At 43.5% G+C, this 19,943-nt stretch overlaps 1 protein-coding gene across 1 annotated transcript in view; it reads left to right on the forward strand.

Moving 5' to 3' along the window:
• GFUS (GDP-L-fucose synthase) overlaps positions 1–19,943 on the forward strand; it is a 128,336-nt gene that overhangs the window by 56,567 nt on the left and 51,826 nt on the right. Inside the window, exon 3 of the mRNA XM_086966341.1 lies at positions 17,865–17,979. Within this exon, the coding sequence (XP_086822467.1) occupies positions 17,865–17,979 (115 nt within the window). The remainder of the gene's footprint in view (positions 1–17,864; positions 17,980–19,943) is intronic.

Here is a 19,943-nt window from a genome sequence, read left to right on the forward strand (position 1 = left end):
GATGGCCTTTATTCTTCCACTGCTCACATTCAGAGATTTACTTTTTCTTTTTCTTTCAGCACTCAATGAGAATGCATGTGTTTGCTAGCTGCCCCCCCTTCTATCACCTGTCACCTGTGCGCTCAGTGTTGCTACCTTATCTTCCATCCTCACCTCCCAAGTTCACCCATTTCCTTCTGATCATAGTACCTGGCTTTTCTTTTCTACTACTTTTTGCCCCACCCCCCCTTGCTCTTCCCCTGCAGTCCTTCCCATATTTTTTTTTTTATTATTGGTGGAGGGTCCAACTGCTGCAAAGCTGCTCCTTAGTTAAAAAACCACTTCTGCACAATTAAAATCAGATATTTTTATTTGTTTGCCCATCAAAATAGCTTAAGCCATCTCTGATCGTTAATTGAAAACAAATGGGCCTTGTCATTCTGTAGGGTCCCAAACACATTTTGAGGCACATGCATATGTCATCTAGCGTGCACGCCTCACATTTTATTGCTTTCTTTATTTTTCACGGTTGCATAGCATAAAGCAAAGTGTTCTTACTGACTAGACAAATTTAAAAAACTTTTCAGCTTTTTCCTGAAACTAAGAAATATGGGTGAGAGCCTAATGTGAAGGAGAAGCCTGTTTCAAAGTAGTGGATATATATAACTGTGAACGAGGAAACCCCTTGCAACTTGAGGTTATACTTTTAAACCAGAAGCTTTACCTGGTTTTTACTGCACAAGTCGCGAGTTATCTGGAGATGAATTTTGTAGATCAGAAAGCTCGGAGCTAGCTGATACAAACATTTATAGAGCAGCCATAAGACTTTACGGACAACTCCGACTTTTTTGGGAGCCAGTTCAGAGCCTGTTGTACTGAGAAAACGTTGTCTTTTTGCAGGTCGATTGTCTTTAAAGCACCATTTTGAACCATTTGAACTCTGTCCAGAAGGTAGTTAGAAAGTCTAGCAGACAGTGCATACATTGCATCACAGTAATCTATTAAAGCATTAACTGTGGTACCAATTACAAATGCACAGTTTTTTAATGATGGAAAGTGCAACTGGGGGTTAAGCCGCAACATGTTGAAGAAGCAACTTTTAGTCACTAGGTGTGCTGGTAGATGCTACAAAAGGAGTCTACACCAAAAGGATGCCTAGGTTTTGTTACCTTTTCTTTAGAAATTGGCATTTATCCAAAGATAACAAGTACCTCAAGTGATCACAAAGAACCCGCCTTTTAGTGTAAAAAATGGCATAAAAACTTGCACAAGTACTGCTTTTTAAGGCATGGTGTGACGCCTCTCACAGTAATGCCACTACGGTCTCTTCAAAAAAGAAAAAAACAAAACCTTTAATATGTCCATTATATTGGTGATGCATTTAATCGTCTGCTGCAAATTCTTCGTAGAGGTCGCCAGGAGTGCTGATAGATGCATGTGCTTTGAATTGATTTGCTACTTTGCGGCCGGCCTCTGTGGTTGTAGGCCGGCGCTTGTACTATTTTGAATGCATCAATAAAGGTTTAAAAAAAAAATATATATATATATATATAAACTTGCACTAAGAATCCTATTTATGCTTGTGTCGATTTTGAGCCAATTTTTACGAAGTATCAATTAGCAGAAAGTGGTTGCAAATTGTGCACTGACTTTTTGTGAATAGATTCTGATTTTGCAAACCAACCAATATATTATTAGGTTGGTTCACAAAATCACTATTCAGAGTGGGTTGCAGTTCAACTTGTCTCTTTACGTATTTGTCTCTATCGCAGGAAAACCAGCTGGGTCCATCTGGTGTGGTATTTCTTCCATTCATCACTATGTGTGGATTAATAGAACCCTGCATAAGAGTGTCTGGATGTCATCTGCATGGTCATGAAAATAGACACCTAGACATAAAAGGTGTCCTGGCTGAAAGTTCCTGTTAAAAAGAGGTGAAAGACTTGAGATCTGAGCGATCGCGTGCCTAGGATAAGAGGTAGATTTTCTTGTTTTTTAATGAAAAGGCTTACACCTGTTTCACACCATTAAAAACCCGTTCCACACCACTTTAAACCAGAAGAATAGTGAACACGAGACCATCACAGATGTATGATGGGTCTTGCAACCATAGCAGCATTATGGCAGAGCAAAGATCAACAATGAACAGGAAGGTTTTCTGCACATTTAGGAAAACACAGTTTCTGTACCTTTATTTGCCCTGAATCCAGATGCAGTGGCGGAATTTCTGTAGCTGATTTGTAAAGGTGTTACCTAGGTTTGCTAAGAGAAGAGGCAGAAAGTTTCAGGGGGTAACTGCAGAGCTTTCGAGGGTGTAATAAGGAATCGCTTCTTCAGTAATAGTTCATTGCTGCAAGCTAAGCATATCCATTATAGATCAAATTCTTATGCAGCCTGTTAATACATCAGTGAATTTGGAGGCTCAGTATCGCAGAAAATGAATTAGAGCACTGTTATTCCCTACAGAGTTTTGTCCGTTTGAAGGTGTCTGTTACTTAAAATGTTAGTTTTATGAGGGGTCCCAATTGAAAGTGTGTAAATGTTGGATCCAAATTTTCAAAGTGAAAATGTTTTAGCAGAGGACTGGAGTCTAGGACTGAGGCCCTCCTGAAATCCCAGCCATTATTCAGTATCATTCGGGTTCCACAAAAGGACTCTCTCCCAGTTTCCCTGTACTGGTTCCCACCTATTTCCGTGTGTCATCCTTCTCATAGGTATTTTACTCTAGTTCACAAAGCCTGTATTATGGGGAGGAATGTACCCTCGTATAACATTATTTCAATAAGTTTGCTGCCCCCATCTGCTGTCAAGGTCATGTTCAGCTCTTCACAATTTTATTTACAACTAGCTTACCCGTCGCCAGTTGCTGCTCTCGCTGCTCTCATGTTTCATTCGAGTGTGTTTGAGCAGTGCGTAATCTATCTGTTTCCAATCTTGATTCTCGTTCATTTGTGAAGAACTGGCTTGAGCAGTGCGTACTCGATCGGCCTACAATCTTTATTTTCGTTACTTGTTCGTTTGAGAAGAACGTGCTTGACCAGTTTGTGTTCGAACAGCTTCTAATTTTGCTTCCCGTTGATCGGTTTCCAATCTTGACTCTCGTTGCTCTCCTGTTTCATTCGAGCGGGCTTGAGCAGTTCATAATCTATCTGTTTCCAATCTTGCTTCCCTTTGCTCGTCTGTTTCTGAAGCTTGTAATGCCTTTTTTCCTTTCGCGCTTTAGATGAAGTTCGACAAATCGATTTCCGTTTGGGGGGCATAACTGTCGCCGATGCCCGCAAATTCTCTGACAATTTCAGTATTAGAATGTTTATGAGGGTCCTTCTGCGTTGATTTTTCAAAAAATCTTTTTGCCAGAAACCTTCGCAGGAGTGTACTCAACAACTTCCCAAAGTTTATTGGCGATCGGATGAATGGTGTAGTAATGCATAAAGGACAAACAGACAGACAGACATACATTCGTTTATATATAGATATATAGATATAGATTATGAGGGCCCCGGGGGGCCGATATTTAACAAATGTTTCTTTTTTTTTTTTTGCCAGAAACCTTCGCGGGAGTGTACTCAACAACTTCTCAAAGTTTCATGCCGATCGGATGAATGGTGTAGTAATGCATAAAGGACAAACAGACATACTTTTTTTTTTTATTGATTTTTTTATTTCACCAGATCAGCATTTAAAGCACAGACAGCACTTAGTATTCAAAATACATTGCATATAAACATTCTACAATAATCTGTTATTTACAGTAAATTCCGGTTCTGAACATGCGTTCTCACGCTATTTTGTTAAAGGTTTGGCAGTATTCACATAGACATTAATGACCAAGAACAGCTGAATTACCTACTCAAATTAAAGTACCGAAGACCAGCGGACTATCACACTGGGTGTCACTGGACCCTAGCTACATACTGACTCGCAACACCTATTGCCGCTAAAACGCCCTACCCCTATACCTCACCATTGTCATCTTGTTGTTCGAGCAGGTAGTCCACAAACGGTTGCCAGTAATCTTTTGGTCTGGAGGTCTGCGGCAGTTCCTCCTCATACGTCCCCATTGTTTCCTTGCAATATAACATATCTTGGATCCAATCTTTGAATCTGGGTGGTCTTTTGCTACCCCACTTTATTGCTATATGTCTTTTTGCCAGTAATAGTGTTATAGCCAACAGTTTCCGTCTCCTAATCTGTTTGATCCTGAGCGTACCCAAGAGGCATACCAATGGGGAGTTTGGGATATGTTCCTTCAACATATGTGTAAGCACGGTCATCACCTCTTGCCAATATGCGGTGAGAGCAGGACCGGCCCAAGCCAGATGCAGGAAATCAGCTTGTGGTGCCTGGCACCTCTGACATTTGTCGTCTACTCTAAGGCCGTATTTAAACAATTTGACCGTTGTGTAGTATGTTTGATGCATGAATTTAAAATGTATAAAGCGCAGATTGCAGTTGGATGTGAGTAGGCTTATTTGTAAGCAACTATAGGACCATTCATCTTCCGAAATAGTCATCCCGTTTGTTCTTCCCATCTTAGCAGCGACCTATTTGTAACCCATGTCTGTTCATGTTGGGAAGCTGTATACAGTCTAGTGAACAATTTTGCTCGTGTTGGTGCTGTGAGCAGGATTTGTAAGGCCTGTAGTGTCGGTGGCTCATCTGGAAACAGTACATACAGGTCTTTAATTGCAGCTTTTAGTCTATGATAGGCTAATATTTTTAGTGGCGTTTGATGGGCACACAACGCTGGACTTTGCAAGGAGATGAACTTATTATGAGGAAACACCGAGCCCAGCGTCCGGAGGCCCAGATCACCTAGTTCCCTATTAATCCGCTGTTCGCATGTGACCGATCGTTTGGGATGGTTAGCCAGTGGGAGCGCCGGAGCATATAATGGGAGTTTTTGGGCTCGTGTTGATAGTATTTGCCACGCCCTTGACATGCATTTGACGGGCTGGATCGTGTCGTTGGCGTAGTGGCTCACCGGGTCTGCAATGTATTGCGACAGTTTTTTCGGTTGTACAATCCGTTTCCACCGCGATGTGTGGTATATGCGAGTGTGGTTGTAGCCAGTAGTGTGCATGTTGCGCTTGTGCGCAATAGTAATACAGTTGAAAGTCAGGAGCTGCGAACCCTCCTAAGTGGTAGGGTCTTGTGAGTGTCTTCCAGCCTACCCTCGGATGCTTCCGCACCCATGTGAGGCCCTGTACCACCGATCGCAGCCTGTTGAAAAACATGTTAGTGAGCCATATTGGGATATTCCAGAATAGGTACAGGAATCTGGGCAAGATTACCATTTTCTGCATTGCTATTCTGTCAGCTATCGACAGTGGGAGTTTAATCCATTTTTCCACTGTGTCCTACAATTTGGACATAGCAACCCCGTAATTTTCTTTGAGCACTACCTCTGGGTCCCGATGTACCCATATTCCCAGATATTTCACCGGGCCTGTTTTCCATTTTAGTGGGTAGTCAATTGTGGGTTGTGGGGTTTCTGTCGTCAGCAGTATCACCACAGATTTATCCCAGTTTATACTTAGGCCAGTGTAATGTTCATATTTGATGTATTCCCTGATCAGTGGGCTCAAGTTTGTTTCTGAATATCTGGTATATAGCACCATGTCATCCGCATAAAGCGAAATCCCAATAGGCCTCAAAGAGAACTCACTTTGCCACTGGATTCAAGCAAGCCGGGCTGAAGACGGCTGGAATGCCAGAAACCGGTCCTCGGTAGCTTGTTTCCGGTCCAGGGAAGGCATGGCTTGGCAGTTCGGGCTGGACTGTTCCCATGAGGCACAGGGTCAGACTGATTTGCAAATGGCCATGTCTGAACTGGGGTGGCAGAGTGGGCTAAAGAACGGTGATGGATTAAACCCAGATCAGTTGACTGGGGGTGAGTGCTTGTATTGTCAACGCTCCGTCCATCATTTCCTTTGGTTTTTAAAGAGAACTGCAGCGCTGACTCTGGGTGTTTTTGTCTGATCTTACACGCCAGTGGTTCTACAATGAGTGTGAACAATATAGGGGACAGTGGGCAGCCTTGTCTGGTCCGGCGACTTATGCCCATACTAACTGAGGTGCTTCCGTTAATGCGAACTCTTGCACTAGGCTCAGTGTATAGTAAGGCTATCCATTTAAGGGTGGGAATCCCATTCTCGTCAGGACAGTGAACATGAACTCCCATTCCACCGAGTCAAACGCCTTTGCTGCGTCTAAAAGTGTAGCTGAAGCTGGCAGATCCGGGTTCAGGCTTTGGTACATTGTAAATATTGTTCGTAAGTTTTGCCCTGTGGATCTACTGGGTATGAAACCCGCCTGATCTGGAAGCACCAAGAACCCCAGTATCAATTGTATCCTAGTAGCTAGTATTTTCGCTAAGATTTTGACGTCTATATTAATGAGGGAGAGGGGACGGTAGGATTCGCACTTTGCAAGGTCTTTTCCAGGCTTAGGGAGCGCTATCAATAATGCTTCTCTTAAAGTCTCCGGGAGAAGCCCGTTCTCGTACGACTCCTCGTACATGTGGGCTAGATGTGGCAATAATATATCCCTGTATTCCTTGTAAAATTCGCCCGGTAGTCCGTCTACACCCGGGGCCTTGTTATTTGGGAGTGAGTTAATAGCGTCTTTAAACTCGTCTTCTGTGAGGTGGTGACCCAGAAAGGTTCATACTTTTGTTTTTATATATATATATAGATCAATAACGTTAACATTTTGGTGAAAAACATCAAAGATGGTGTATGACGTCTTTTAACTGATCTTTGACAGAGTGTAGGCATGTCTTTTGTAACGTGATCTGTCTTTGAATTCTTCCTATAAGAGGATGTGACATCGTAAACATATCTGCCTCCTTAATTTCAGGGCTACAGCCCAAGATTTGCCTACCAGTCATCCATAACTTGACACATTTTAGAGTCCTTCATTAGCTTGATAATTCGAAGCCTACAGTGAGCGTAATCCAGTAAGACTTGGGCATCCACAAATGGAGATGCACGTCACATTGGTAAGCTTGAAAACTATCTGACAAGATTTTGTGCTAAATATGGAACTCAGACCCCATTGTTGGACAGATGGCAAATGTTTCAACTCAGACAGATGCATTTATGAATTTCTAGTAACTTTCTACAGTTGTGCAGTAGTAAAACAGATACCCACAGAACCAAGAACATAATGAATAACATTTCTGTCACCACCCTAAATCTCTGAATACGAGACATTCATCCAGCCAAAAGAAAGCAAAAAGTTTCAGGAGCCCGACTAGACAGTCCATTAGTAATGATGTGGCAGGTAATTTATGGGCATAGCTGTGTCTAATCTTTCAGAAAAGTAAAATTGACCAGTATGAACTAAGGCCACAATTTGTCTCGTTTTCAGGGCAGGATCTGAGGAAAGGATTTTCAACTTTGTCTATAGGTTGATGACTCTAAATAAAATACCAACACCCTAGATCTGTCCTGCCCTTGTTTATAAGGGTATAGGCTTCCAGGGTCAAGGTGAGTTCAACGGCATATAGTTGCTACATGGTGTTCTGGGTTACTTCTCAATGATCATTGAATGGGACTATGTATGTAGCTCATTTAGTGGGTTCAGAGACATTCAGGGAAGTCTTTAGGTAGACCTGCAAGTCTGTTCTACTGGCTTGTCTGCGTTCACGATAGAAGCGTTACTGCTTTTTTATACCGCACCCCATGCTTTTCTTTTTAAGGCTTCATTGTGTTACTTCACTGGCTTGCTGTGCTTTTACTAATGTAGAGCACTTGACTAATGTTACTTCCCAACACACTGCCAGCCTTGTCTCCTTCTTTACTCTCTGTTCCTACTTTCTGACTTATCACATTGTCTGGGATCAAGCTTCTTCTTGTTAATCCTACTGTTAGTACTTTCTTGATGCATTGAGTACGTCCCACCCTTGGCTCTTATTTAGAGTCCTTTTTAATTTGTAACCAATCCTTCCTCCCAGCATGATTTCTCTTAGTGCTACCCCACTGTCCAATCACTTGGTTAAGATGGCCTACAAAACCTGCCAACCGAATTTTTCAAAATCTTCTATGAAAACGCGCAAAGACTAGAGTATAAGCAAACACCCTGAAACAATTTTTGTCAACCAATACCACTTCAAATTGCAAGGGGAAGCTAAAAATTCAAGCTTATCCTTTTCACTGACAAAACTGCATACTGGTCAGAACCTTTCACTTAGGAGCTTAATGTTTCTGGTGTCTTGAGAAATTTGATGGCCGTAAAATATGGATTGAACCTTCACCACTCGTAAAAGATTGCTTTCCATACCGGTTTATAACGAAGAGAAAGTTATTATTCAATTCAGACAAAATCTTATTACGCTTATTTATCCTTACTTGTCAACACTTATTGAGGCTGGGAAGATCCTCACCTGCCCCCCACCACCCTACTCCTCACTTTCACGGTCCTCCAACTCTTTTACTTGACAGTCAGTGACATCCAAAACTCTTGATAAACAGCTACCTCTGCAACCTTCCATTTCTGCTCCTCTTACATTCCCAACATCACTTCATCATATAAATAGCCTACCTCTCCCTCTCTCCCATCCCCTTTCTACTTCATTAGAATGCTCTTCTCTTTTCTTCAAATAGAATGTATATGCCTATGACTCATGTACCTGCCTCTCCTGTCAGCAGGCATGTAACCTTCAGTCAATCATCAATCAGGAGAATTGTAAGTGTGCTACTCACCCATGAGGGTCTCAATGCACAGAAGGGGGTGAGCAGATCTGTCTAGCCGAAGAGCCAGGTCTTGAGGGTCTTTCTGAAGGAGTTCAGTGAGGGGGCGCGTCTGAGGTCTGCCGGGAACTCGTTCCAGGTCTTGGCTGCAATGTGAGAGAAGGATCTTCCGCCCTCTCTGGCTCTGTGGATCCGTTGGGTTTCGGCCAGTGCGAGGTTGGACGATCGAAGGTTTCTTTTGGGTACATGGAAGTTGATTCTGCCATTGAGGTATTTGGGTCCGATGTTGTGTAGACATTTGTAGACGTGAGTGAAGATCATGAAGGTGACTCTTCTCCACGGGGAACCAGTGGAGTCCTCGTATGGGTTGGCTGATGTGTTTGTGCCAGGGGAGGCCGAGGATGAGTCTAGCAATGGTTTTCTGTATGGTCTGGAGTTTGCGGAGTAGGGACTTGTTGATGCCGGCGTACAGTGCATTTCCATAGTCCAGTCTGCTGGTAATGAGTGCTTGGGTAACCGTCTTCCTTGACTCAGGGGGGGGAATCCATTTGAAGGTGTTGAAACAGTTGGAGGTGAGGGTGTTGACTTGTCGGTTCATGGTGAGTGATGCGTCGAGCAAGATGCCGAGGAATATGGCATGGTCTGATGGGGTAGGTGGGCTTCCGAGGGCGGTGGGCCACCAGGTGTTGTCCCATGCTGAAGGGGTGGTTCCGAGGACGAGGACTTCTGTCTTCTCAACGTTGAGCTTCAGGCAGCTGTTGGTCATCCAGACTGCGACGCCTTGCATTCCTTTCTGGAAGTTGAGTTTGGCGGTGGTGGGTTCTTTGGTGAGGGAGAGGATGAGCTTTCCATACCACTAATCAAAAATGTCCTTCTGAATTCTGCTTCCCCTCCTATTAGTATGGCATTATCTTTTCCTTCAACCTCCTAGAACACCTCTGTTAATTCCACCTCCCTTGATCCTGTGGAATTGTATTGTCCAAATATCCACCAACTGTTAACCATGTCAGTGGTACTTTGGAACCCAGTCTGGAGAATTTGGTCCAAATAGAAGAATCTAGAACTCAGGAACCCACCAGGCACTCAAGATGCATTCCAGTTCTCCCAACCTACTTGAATATGGGAGCCCCCTAATAATGGGAGTATCTTGGGGTTACCTCTCGCATCTGACACCTCCAATGTTAATCCTGCCATGTCTGATATGACCACTAGCAAAGCTCACATCAATTGTAACCCCATATCTGACACCTTTCTGATAAACCTGACCTCTTAGCCAATTTGTTCTCTCAAATTTAATATTTTGTATCCAATCTTCATGTAACCCATCTTGCACTCTCTCAGCACCCTCACACAAGACAATAAAAATACTTAAAGCAGTATTCGAAAAATACCCATGAGCCTTTGCCCTATAGAGCACCCATCTGATTTGTTTCTTAGATCATATTCTAGCACACGGCCCAGATTTTTGTTTTCTAGACAACTTGGCACTTGTTGAAAAAGGTTCAGGCGGGAGACCTTTTCCGAAGTTGCCCGGCGTTAGCCGCCTCTATACCCACTTAAGTTTACCAAACAAAGAGACAGGCGCTGGAGACTGGAAGGCAGGAAACAGAAGTTTATTCTCTCCGGAGGAGAAACACATCAGTTCGGACAGCAAGTATCGTCACGAGGTGCTCTAACTGCATCTCGGAGGCCTGGCCTCTTATACACAAGTTTATTACTTTATTGCATAAAACACATCTCTGTCAACCCTTTGATGTATGGAAAGACATCCTCGGAATCCCCGCTTCAGGCCCGTTCCCACACACATTTACAGTGAAGTCCCCACCCCGGTCACAATAGGTGATGATTGTCGCGCAGCTGGACGTTCCACCGATTCACGGAATGTGTGAGGTTGATCGGATCTCATGGGGTGGGGGGTTTGATCAACTCTTGGATCCTTTGATGAGGGAAACTTCCTACTGTACAGGAGAGGGGGGCAATAACAGTATCCGCAGGGCCAGGTGGCGGCCTGGGAACGAGGAAGACAAACGGGCACAAAGGAAAGAGGGGTGTTTATCAAGGGATCCGGGACCATGAAAGGGATGGAGGGAAGTGTCGCGCTGGGAACAGGATGGGGTTTCGAGGCAGAGCTGCGTGGATGGGGAGGGTTGATGGCCCATGCATGAGAGAGCGGGGGTGACCAGTGCGTGGGTGGTGTTTGTGAGGGCGAAGAGCCGTGCTGGGGGTCAGTGGCGTGTAGAGGGTGGTTCTGACCAAGGTACCTAAAATGGCGGGAGTGCACGACCAAGAGTGTGGCATCGGGAGAGAAAGCAAGATGGCGCAGATAATGTTTACCAAACCGTATTAATTTTCCACACACTAAGGACTTAGTCAGTGTGTCAACCCAAAACAGAAAACCAGTTGGACTACAACTACTCCCTAGCCCACTTAGGAAGATTGAGTGAGATGTATTTCAGGTAAGGACCAGTTCTATAAGACTTCAAAGAAATAGATTGTAGATTCTAAACCGTCTATCATTAAGGAATTAGCTCAGTAATGAACACTGGGAAATATGTATTTTAAATATTTTATTTAAAAATCAAAATCCTGTACTAGTGTACGCTATATGAATTGCAACTACAATAAGGATAAACAGAATAGTAGCTCCAACATTTACCAAAAGCAGGAACAAAAATGCTCCAAAATATTTGCTGTATAACTTTATAACCATCCTTCTGTTTACTAAGTTAATCTTAGCACCAAAAGGAACAGCTAATTTGAGTCTGAGATGATTCACACCTGGATACCGGTTTGAGCAATAAGGCTTTAGCTTCAATATAGTCTCCTATTGTCTTGTGCTGGCAGCTGGGCTGACGAGCGCATCATGTGAAGGCTGAAGGCGTACCTGTTCGTCTTCAGCCAAAGTATGTGAGGTGATTCTGCACGATCTGTTGCCTGGCACAAAGTTCTTCTCTAGCCCTTCACACCCTGTGCCTAACTTATATTACATTATTTAGTCGTTATTGAATCTTTCAGGATAAACAATTAGCAGAGGGTTCCCTGATGTCCTCTGACTTGTTTTGATTTGGAAGACTGTTCTTTGTACTGTAACAATAAGCAAGGCATGTAGTTATCATTGTTACATGACACTTTGTTGACCACTCATTACTGCCTTAAAGTCCTATTCAGCTCCTGGCCTAGATGGCTTCACTGGAGCCTTCTATAAAGCCTTCAAGGATTTATTAATTCCACAGCTCTTGGAGGTCTACGCCGAGGCGCTAGAAAATCAGACCTTACCCCCTACTCTGCGCGAGGCGGTTATTATCCTCCTCCCCAAACCTGGCAAAGATCCTCTCTTATGCGGCTCATATCGCCCGTTCTCCCTTTTGAACCTGGACTACAAAGTACTGTCTAAGGCTCTCTCCACTAGGCTTTCCCTCTTAATGGAATCCATAATATCGCCGGCACAATCAGACTTTTTTTTCCACCGCTCCACTGCCTTCAATTTGCGCACCTTATTCAATACTCTTCATAGGATAAACTCTGAGATCCCAGCTGCTGCAGACCTATTGGCTACTGAAAGGGCATTCGACTCTGTTAGAATGGCCTTTCTTTATATCTATTATGCAACGGATGGGCATGCCGGCTGGCTTTGTGGCCACTACAGCGCTACTGTATAGCCAACCCACCGCCTGATTGAGACTGAACGGTACACTGAGTGCTCCCTTCACTCTTTCCCGGGGTACAAGGCAAGGGTGCCCATTGTCACCCCTGTTATTTATTCTGGCTATGGACCCTTTGATGCGTCATTTTCAAGAGAAACACCTCCACAGGGGATTGCAATTCAACACAGGCCCGCTGTTAGTATCGCTATACGCGGATAACACTATATTGTACGTTCGAGACCCACAGACCAATCTAGACCCTCTACTCGGAGAAATTCTGTGCTTCGGTACATATTCTGGGCAGGGCATCAATTGGCAAAAGTTGGTGGTCTTCCCCCTTCCGACCAGCACAATCCGATGGAAGCTGGATTTCCCATTGGAGTGGTGCACAGATTCAGTTAAATATTTGGGAATACATATCCACTTAGACACTGACCAAATCGTAAAACTGAATTATGGACAGTCCATTACTGCCCTGGAGGAACAGGTAGATAAATGGCTCAAATTTCTACTATCTTTGGCGGGCAAAGTGGCCCTTATGAAAATGGTTGTACTTCCTACATTTTTATATTTATTTCATAATATTCTGATTCCCCTACCAAATACTTTTTTCGTGACTTTATGCTCTCCTCTAATACGACTCGTTTGGGGTAACGGAACAGCACGGGTAAAGTGGCGGATCATGACATTGCCTTGCGATAGAGGGGAATATGGTGTCTCAGACATGCAGTTATATTATCTAGTGGCCCAGTGTAGCTTTGCTCAGTCGTGCTACCACCCTGATGCCAGAATTCCATATCTCCGTCCAGACCCACTGACATCAGTTTTGCCTACGGGTTTCCCCAGAGACCCCAAATACATTTAACCGGCATCAACGACCAGTTGGCATGGGAAAAACGTTGTCGTCTCACCTGCACTCTGTCCTTTATTCCTCTGCTCTACCAGTCCCGAATGCTAATTGGTTCTCTATTACGAGTGAAACACTTGTACAGCGCACATGCACCAAATTCAATATAACCAAAATGGGAGATCTATTTCCTGGTGGCCACATTTTTTATCCGGATGACGTGTCTCAATTTCCCGAGACAACATTCATGGATACATTTGTTCTCATGAGATTGCGCTCTGCATTGCATTCTATCGACCCTAACTTTCTGCTTGAACCCCCGTCATTCGAGGAGTACACTTGAGCTTTACAAAGCATATGCAGATATCATTCCAGTGAACGATGATAGACTGCGTAATGCATGGGAAGAAGATTTAGGCTCCCCAATCTCAGATGAACAATGGTCTTTTTGCTGATCAGTCACCAAAACCGTTTCAATTAACAGTCGTCATAAATTAATACACTTTAAATTTTTACATAGACCATATATAACTCCGGCTAGAGTAAACAGGATAGACACGGTTAGGCCTCACCATTGCCCGAAACGCAATGCCCCCGGGGCAGACTTCGCCCATTTGGCATGGACCTGCCCGCTCATCGCTGCATTTTGGGTGCTAGTGCATAACACTATAAGCAATATGGTAAACGTTCCAATGATACCCCTGCCTGAAATAGCTCTGCAGGGATATGTGGTGCAATTACCCCCCAAGATCTGCAGATTTGTTGCCATCTGCCTGTTGCTAGCTAAAAGTGAGGATGCCGTTCATTGGGGTGGGAAGGCTGCTCCATCTATGAAAAGTTGGCTGTCTAGTTTAGCCTCATGCTCTATGAAAAGTGAATTATATGCAACCACAACCCCTCCTGTCTCCAGATCCAAAGACATCTGGGTTCTGTTTAGAAAGTACTTGATTGCACAGCAAGCTGACCCTGTCGCTCAGCAAGAACAAGGCATTGTACCTACAGGGTTGGGGTAGACCGCGCTGGCATATACGATGACCTCCAGGGTTACAGTATGCAGGTATATACATTGGGTTGCAGATGGCATCTGGGCATATTTGGTTTCACTGTTTTGGATAAAGCTATACCAGAGGTCGCCACTACTCTTTGCCCGAGCCTGAGGCGGATTATAGACATGAGTGTATTTATTTTTGCTGGAATGGTTCTACCCTGATTGTCTATGTTGTAATGGCGGTTCATAAAAATGGTGCACTACATATTTCGATGTAACTAGATATAAGTCAATGTTTCATGACCATGTTTGCTATTCTGTGAAAATGCTAAAGTTAAACAAAAAAAAAACTTTGTTCACAACTAAACAAAACTTATTTAGCACAGTCAGCTCAGATTAATTACTATGAATATACTCAAGCTGACTTGATGATCATGTTGCAAAGAAAAATGAAACAAAACAAATATACATTCCACATTAATTGTACATTTTCACATGTAAATGATTAAAATGTGTATGCTAAAAGGGAGATGCCCAGAAGAGAAAAAAACCCATAATGCTAACAATTCCTAATCTGGAAAGATGTTAATTCTCTTCTTGAAAGATGCAATAGTCGTCCTCCTACTTCAGATTCAATCAATTCTTCTCCTGGCTTCGATGAGGTCTCAACACCTAACGAAACTCTCCAACACGTCTCTTCCAGCTGAAAAGGGCTAAAGGTTTCCTGTGAAGTTTTGGCCCCTTTTTAGAGGTGGATCATAACCTTTTCCAGATCCTAGTAGAACCGTAAGCTATGTTATTTGGTAAAATGGTAACTTCAACTTAGTGTTGTTGTTTACGTCCCTGTGGATCTGCAGTAAAACACAGACTGGAAATTGTTGATAATATTGTCAACCATGATTTAGATGTTCTTGTCCTCATAGTGACATAGGTCATTAACACATCACACAATATCATGGATCTTATTCTCCTGAACAATGATTCCCTTATACAACTTGATTGTGAGGGCAAACCTGGAGAAATTATTAAGTAATACATGATCACTGATAATAATTCAGATCGAAGCATTTCTCTCACAAGATTAAATGTGATCTACCATCCTCCCAATGACAGTCAAACTCTTCAATTTATTTTATTTGGTACTAAAATGTTACTAGATGATTTCAGCCTCTAGTGGTTTGACCCCAATGACACTGTAGTCAATGTCTCTCTTTACGATTCTTTGGAACACAACACTGGATTAAGGATTTGCACACCAGAGGTTCTCACCTGGATCTTGTAAACCCTAAGGTTGGTGTTCCTGGGTAACTAGTTCCTGTACACTGTTTGGATCATCATTTGATTCCGTTCTCGATAGTCCACAGTCACATGAAAACGTTGTTCAAAAAAATAAGAAATTCACTAGTAACCCTCATAATTGTTTATTAGAAGTCCTCAACAATGTTGGTACTCTCAAATAGAAAGGAAAAAGGCTTCAATATTCAGATTCTCAAAAAATCTCTGTTAAGTAAACGCCTCACACAGGGTGAAGAGGAGAAGACGTTTATTGGACATAGATCCTCTAACAACCGGCTCACAAGTGAAGCACTCCAACATTCTACGGTGAGCTTCACACCAAGATTCCACTAGGACGAATGTTCCTATGGGAGGAAAAGAGAAGGGGGAACGGCAGATGGAAATAGGGGAATCACCAGGAGGAGAGCGGTACAGAGAAGAGATAAGCACTCTTTGAAGAAGGTCATTATAAATTCTGGAAAACATGTGGAAACAGATGATTTCTCATCCAACTCCATATGGCTTCCAGGAGAAATTACATGGAAAATACCCTCAAGCGTAAGACCAGCTGCATTAAAGCCCTGATCAACACAACCAAAAATCTCCCAGAACTATTCCTTAACATTAAGGCAGTCAACAAATTTCCCCTTCCTAAATTTCAGACTCCTGCTGCCGAAGAATTTTGCAAGGACTTTGCTAAAGTCAGCACCATTAAACTTTAACCCCCACCTCCAAGACTCCTCTAAGAACCTTGCATGCAAAGCCAAGACAGATCACTTCTATTTGGCTCTTTCAGAAAATGGTCCTTTAAAAATGTTTGCAAAAGTTAAGCTTTCTAATCTTTTTTTTGACTTGGGTCTGGAGTACATTGCGAAATAGCCAATATACCAACTTCTGCCTTTTTACCCAGTTAGCGAACCTCTTCCCCTCCCTTCCACCCACCCTCAGACTGTTACTTGACAGCCCTGAAATAGGGCAACTCGCCACTCTACTGAAAAAACCGCAGATAAAGCTGACCTCTTTAATTTGTGTCCTGCCTTAGTGCTGCCCTTTTGGCAAAAGTTCTAGAGGTCTGCAACAGTATGTAACTTGCACAGCTTATCGCTCAAAGTGAATTTTTTGACAAAGTCTAGGGTTTAGACTAGGAGGTTGCACTGAAACCGCCCTTCTCCCGGTAGTAGCTGAAACATTTCATATCCTCGTCTCTAGCACCTCTTGTCTCCTTGTGCTTCTTAAACTCTCTGCAGCGTTTGATACTGTGGATCATTCCCTCCTAATGAGTACTCTCAAACGGCTCACCTCTTATCTGACTAACCTGGTATCGGAGAATAAAACTGGCAATTTATTTTGTAGCGCGGTTGCCGTCACAGGGGTTCTCACTATGTTCTGTACTTGACCTCCCTTTATTATGTGCATAGAAATCTCTGGGTGTTCTTCTCAATAACCCAGAAACCCTACAACATCAGTATGTGGACAATACACAAGTTTATCTTACCTATAGTCCATCAGCCTCAACCATCTAGCAAAATGTAACCCACCTGGTGCCATCTCAAATGTCCGGCACTTCCATCTTCTTGGCCCTGTGCAATGGAACGTCCGGGACCATACAGGTGCTACTCCCGCATTAGGAGAGCTGAAAATAGATTAGAAAAGTCCGATTTTGCTACTCCAAAATTGGATCATTACTATCCCCTTTATGTTGTAAAAATGTTTATATTCAGCCTGTAGTCTTCTGTTAGTGAGATATGTATTAACTTTATTTATATATTAGTTAATTGTGTTCCTATACAATTGCAATCAACAACTAATGAAACTAAACTATGGCAAACATCCCATGTTACTGATCTCTTTACAGTACTTTCTACTATGTGAAACACTTATGAGCAAATGCTGCTCAATAAGAAAATAAATCCATTGTCTGATTGCATCATTAATTTTAACCCCTAGACTTGGGTATGAAATTCAAACTCCTATTGCGGGGTATGATAATCTGGTCCATGTGCCCGGGCTGTTGTGCAGTAATTTGTGTCTTTTGTCATCCTTCACGTGGCTGCATATGTTGTACTAAATCACTGTAATTTCTGCAGAGCACCTTGCACAAGCCAGTGTGCCTCACAAGCAGAGGTTACAAAAGCTGTGAATCAATAATTGCTTTTGGGGAAGCTAGGCCATAGTCGCATATTGAGAATTTGCAGGGCTTCCCAAGCTCTTCGGTTGCATGCCCCAGGCCGTGGTACATTCCTTTGAAGATAATCCCCTCGCAGGATGAATTGACCAAACTTTGGAAACCTCACAGGCCTCTGGTCATTACTTGAGATTGTGTAACTGCTGTAAGAGAGGGCCTAGGAGAGGCCGTGAATTCTTGTAATGTAAGTGGGACACAAGCGTTTCTGATGACTACTAGTCTGACTATCCTATCTTTTGTATATCACCAGAAACGCAGCAGAAACCAAGGCACTGTTCGACAAGCACAAACCTACCCATGTCATCCACCTGGCTGCGATGGTGGGCGGCCTCTTCAGGAACATGAAGTACAACCTGGACTTCTGGGTAAGTGCTGCGTAGGGTAGGTGGAAGCTCGAGCTCTATTGATGGTTGTTCACAAGGAACCATCCACTTTGAAGGGTTCTTCTCCACTAATGTTTTCAGACTCTGTATGAAAAGCTATAGTTTACATTAGTGCTGCACCACTTTGGGTTGAGTGAATGCTTTGGTTGATGGCGTCCGCATGTGAATTATTGGACACTTTCCTTATCAGTTTAGTAGATGCTCAAAATTGCAAGTGTTATCTCCGAGCTAGAAAATGCACAGCAACGACCTTCGTTTAAGGCCACCTCTTTAAGGATCAGACAGCTGACTGGGTTGAACATCTGCCTTATTTTCTGTGTGACTGCAGGTCACAGGGCTGGTTTGCCATTTTTCCTCTGCAGTCTATCAAATAAGTAATGGCACGTTGTTCTCCACACATATTCCGCTTTAACTGTTTAAAGATCCAGTGATTCCAATGAATGGCGCCCGTGGGCAGTAATGTCCCACCCATTCACAACTGTTCTAAGATATCGGTAGATGCCATATTCACATCATACATGCATTCCCAATACACTCCAGGTGTCATGGGGACATATTTCAGAAATCTTTGATTAGGAGCAGTGCTGCTAAGTTTTTCTAACCCATGTGTTTGTGGTGTTTTTCTTTTACAAACTGTTTATGGTTTGATCTCCAGACTTCGACTGGGTTTTGGTTTTTTGCATTTTGCTTTGTGTAATGCTTTCTCCTTTGAATTATGGTAGGCCTACAATGTTGTGACGCATTGCATTCTTCTATCTACAGCAGGTGGATTTAGACCCATGTTAGGAAGGTTGTTGCCCACTTGTGAAGGCTAATGGTGCTGGAGAGAGGTGCTTCTTTCTGAGGAGAGATGCCTGGCCCCCACATGAGGTTTACCTCGAGGAAAGTAGCTCAGGATCTGGTTCCGCTAACTTTATGGGTGGTTCTGAGTTTTGATATAATGGCAATGGAGTAACTCCAGCTTTGTGCCATCCAATTTCTCCGATTGAGTCCTATCCCCTTGCTGTGTAACGTATAGACCAGAGCGAGAATATCTATTCTTCTGACTAAAAAGTTCCAGCAAGAAGAAAAACTATGAACTTTTCCCAAATCACCATTGTCATAGAGATGAAATTTCCCCATAGCTTCTCTATCTTCCAACAAAAAAAAATAACTGGAAACAATTAAGTCATAAAAGCACAGATCACGCTTTTAACTCCTTCCCTAGCTCAGGTGATTTCATACAATTACAATCTATTCACCAGTGCATCCGCAGTACCCAGTGTGGGGCGGGTGCCGCACTTCATGTTTAAGTTCTCCCTACTCTTCGGGGAGGAAAACCTTTGACCCCCCCCCCCCCCCCTTCTCTCCCAAATATGCTGGGATTATTATTCAGACTTTAACTGATAGTGTTATCTGCAGGTGCTGTTTCTTTGACTGCCCTGCCTTTTTTCACCGTACCCTCATTCATCCCCCGACACCCTCCTGATGTGTCCTCTCTGGTGCGCTCTCTGTCAGCATAACTGGGGGTTCTGTGTATTAGCCCACTCCTCCTTGTTTGATCTGCTCCGTACCCCTGCCCCCTTCCCGTCACTCCATATACGCCCTCTTTAGATGCTCCCTAACATAAGATCCATGTGGCCAATCGGGCACCCCTACCCTCAAAATCCCCTGCATATGAGTGGGTCATTTTTCTGACTTTTCTGCCCTGTGTGGGCCTCTTTGTTCCTCCCTTTTCCCTCCCACCCATTTCCTCGCCGTTCCCTCAAAAATCTTTCCCTTCCACCACCACTATTCCCCCCCAACCCCCGCCACACAGCTACTTCTCATAGTTGGGACTACACATCAGGAGCTTTTTGCCCTTTGTGTGCACTGCTCTGTGCCTGGTTATTGCACCCATCTCTACCGTATAGATGTTTGTTGGAGGTCTTTACCAGCTACTTGCCTTTGGGCACATGACCCCTGCC

This window comes from Lissotriton vulgaris, chromosome 4_1 (genome assembly GCF_964263255.1).
Source record: "Lissotriton vulgaris chromosome 4_1, aLisVul1.2, whole genome shotgun sequence".
NCBI classification, from domain to species: domain Eukaryota; kingdom Metazoa; phylum Chordata; class Amphibia; order Caudata; family Salamandridae; genus Lissotriton; species Lissotriton vulgaris.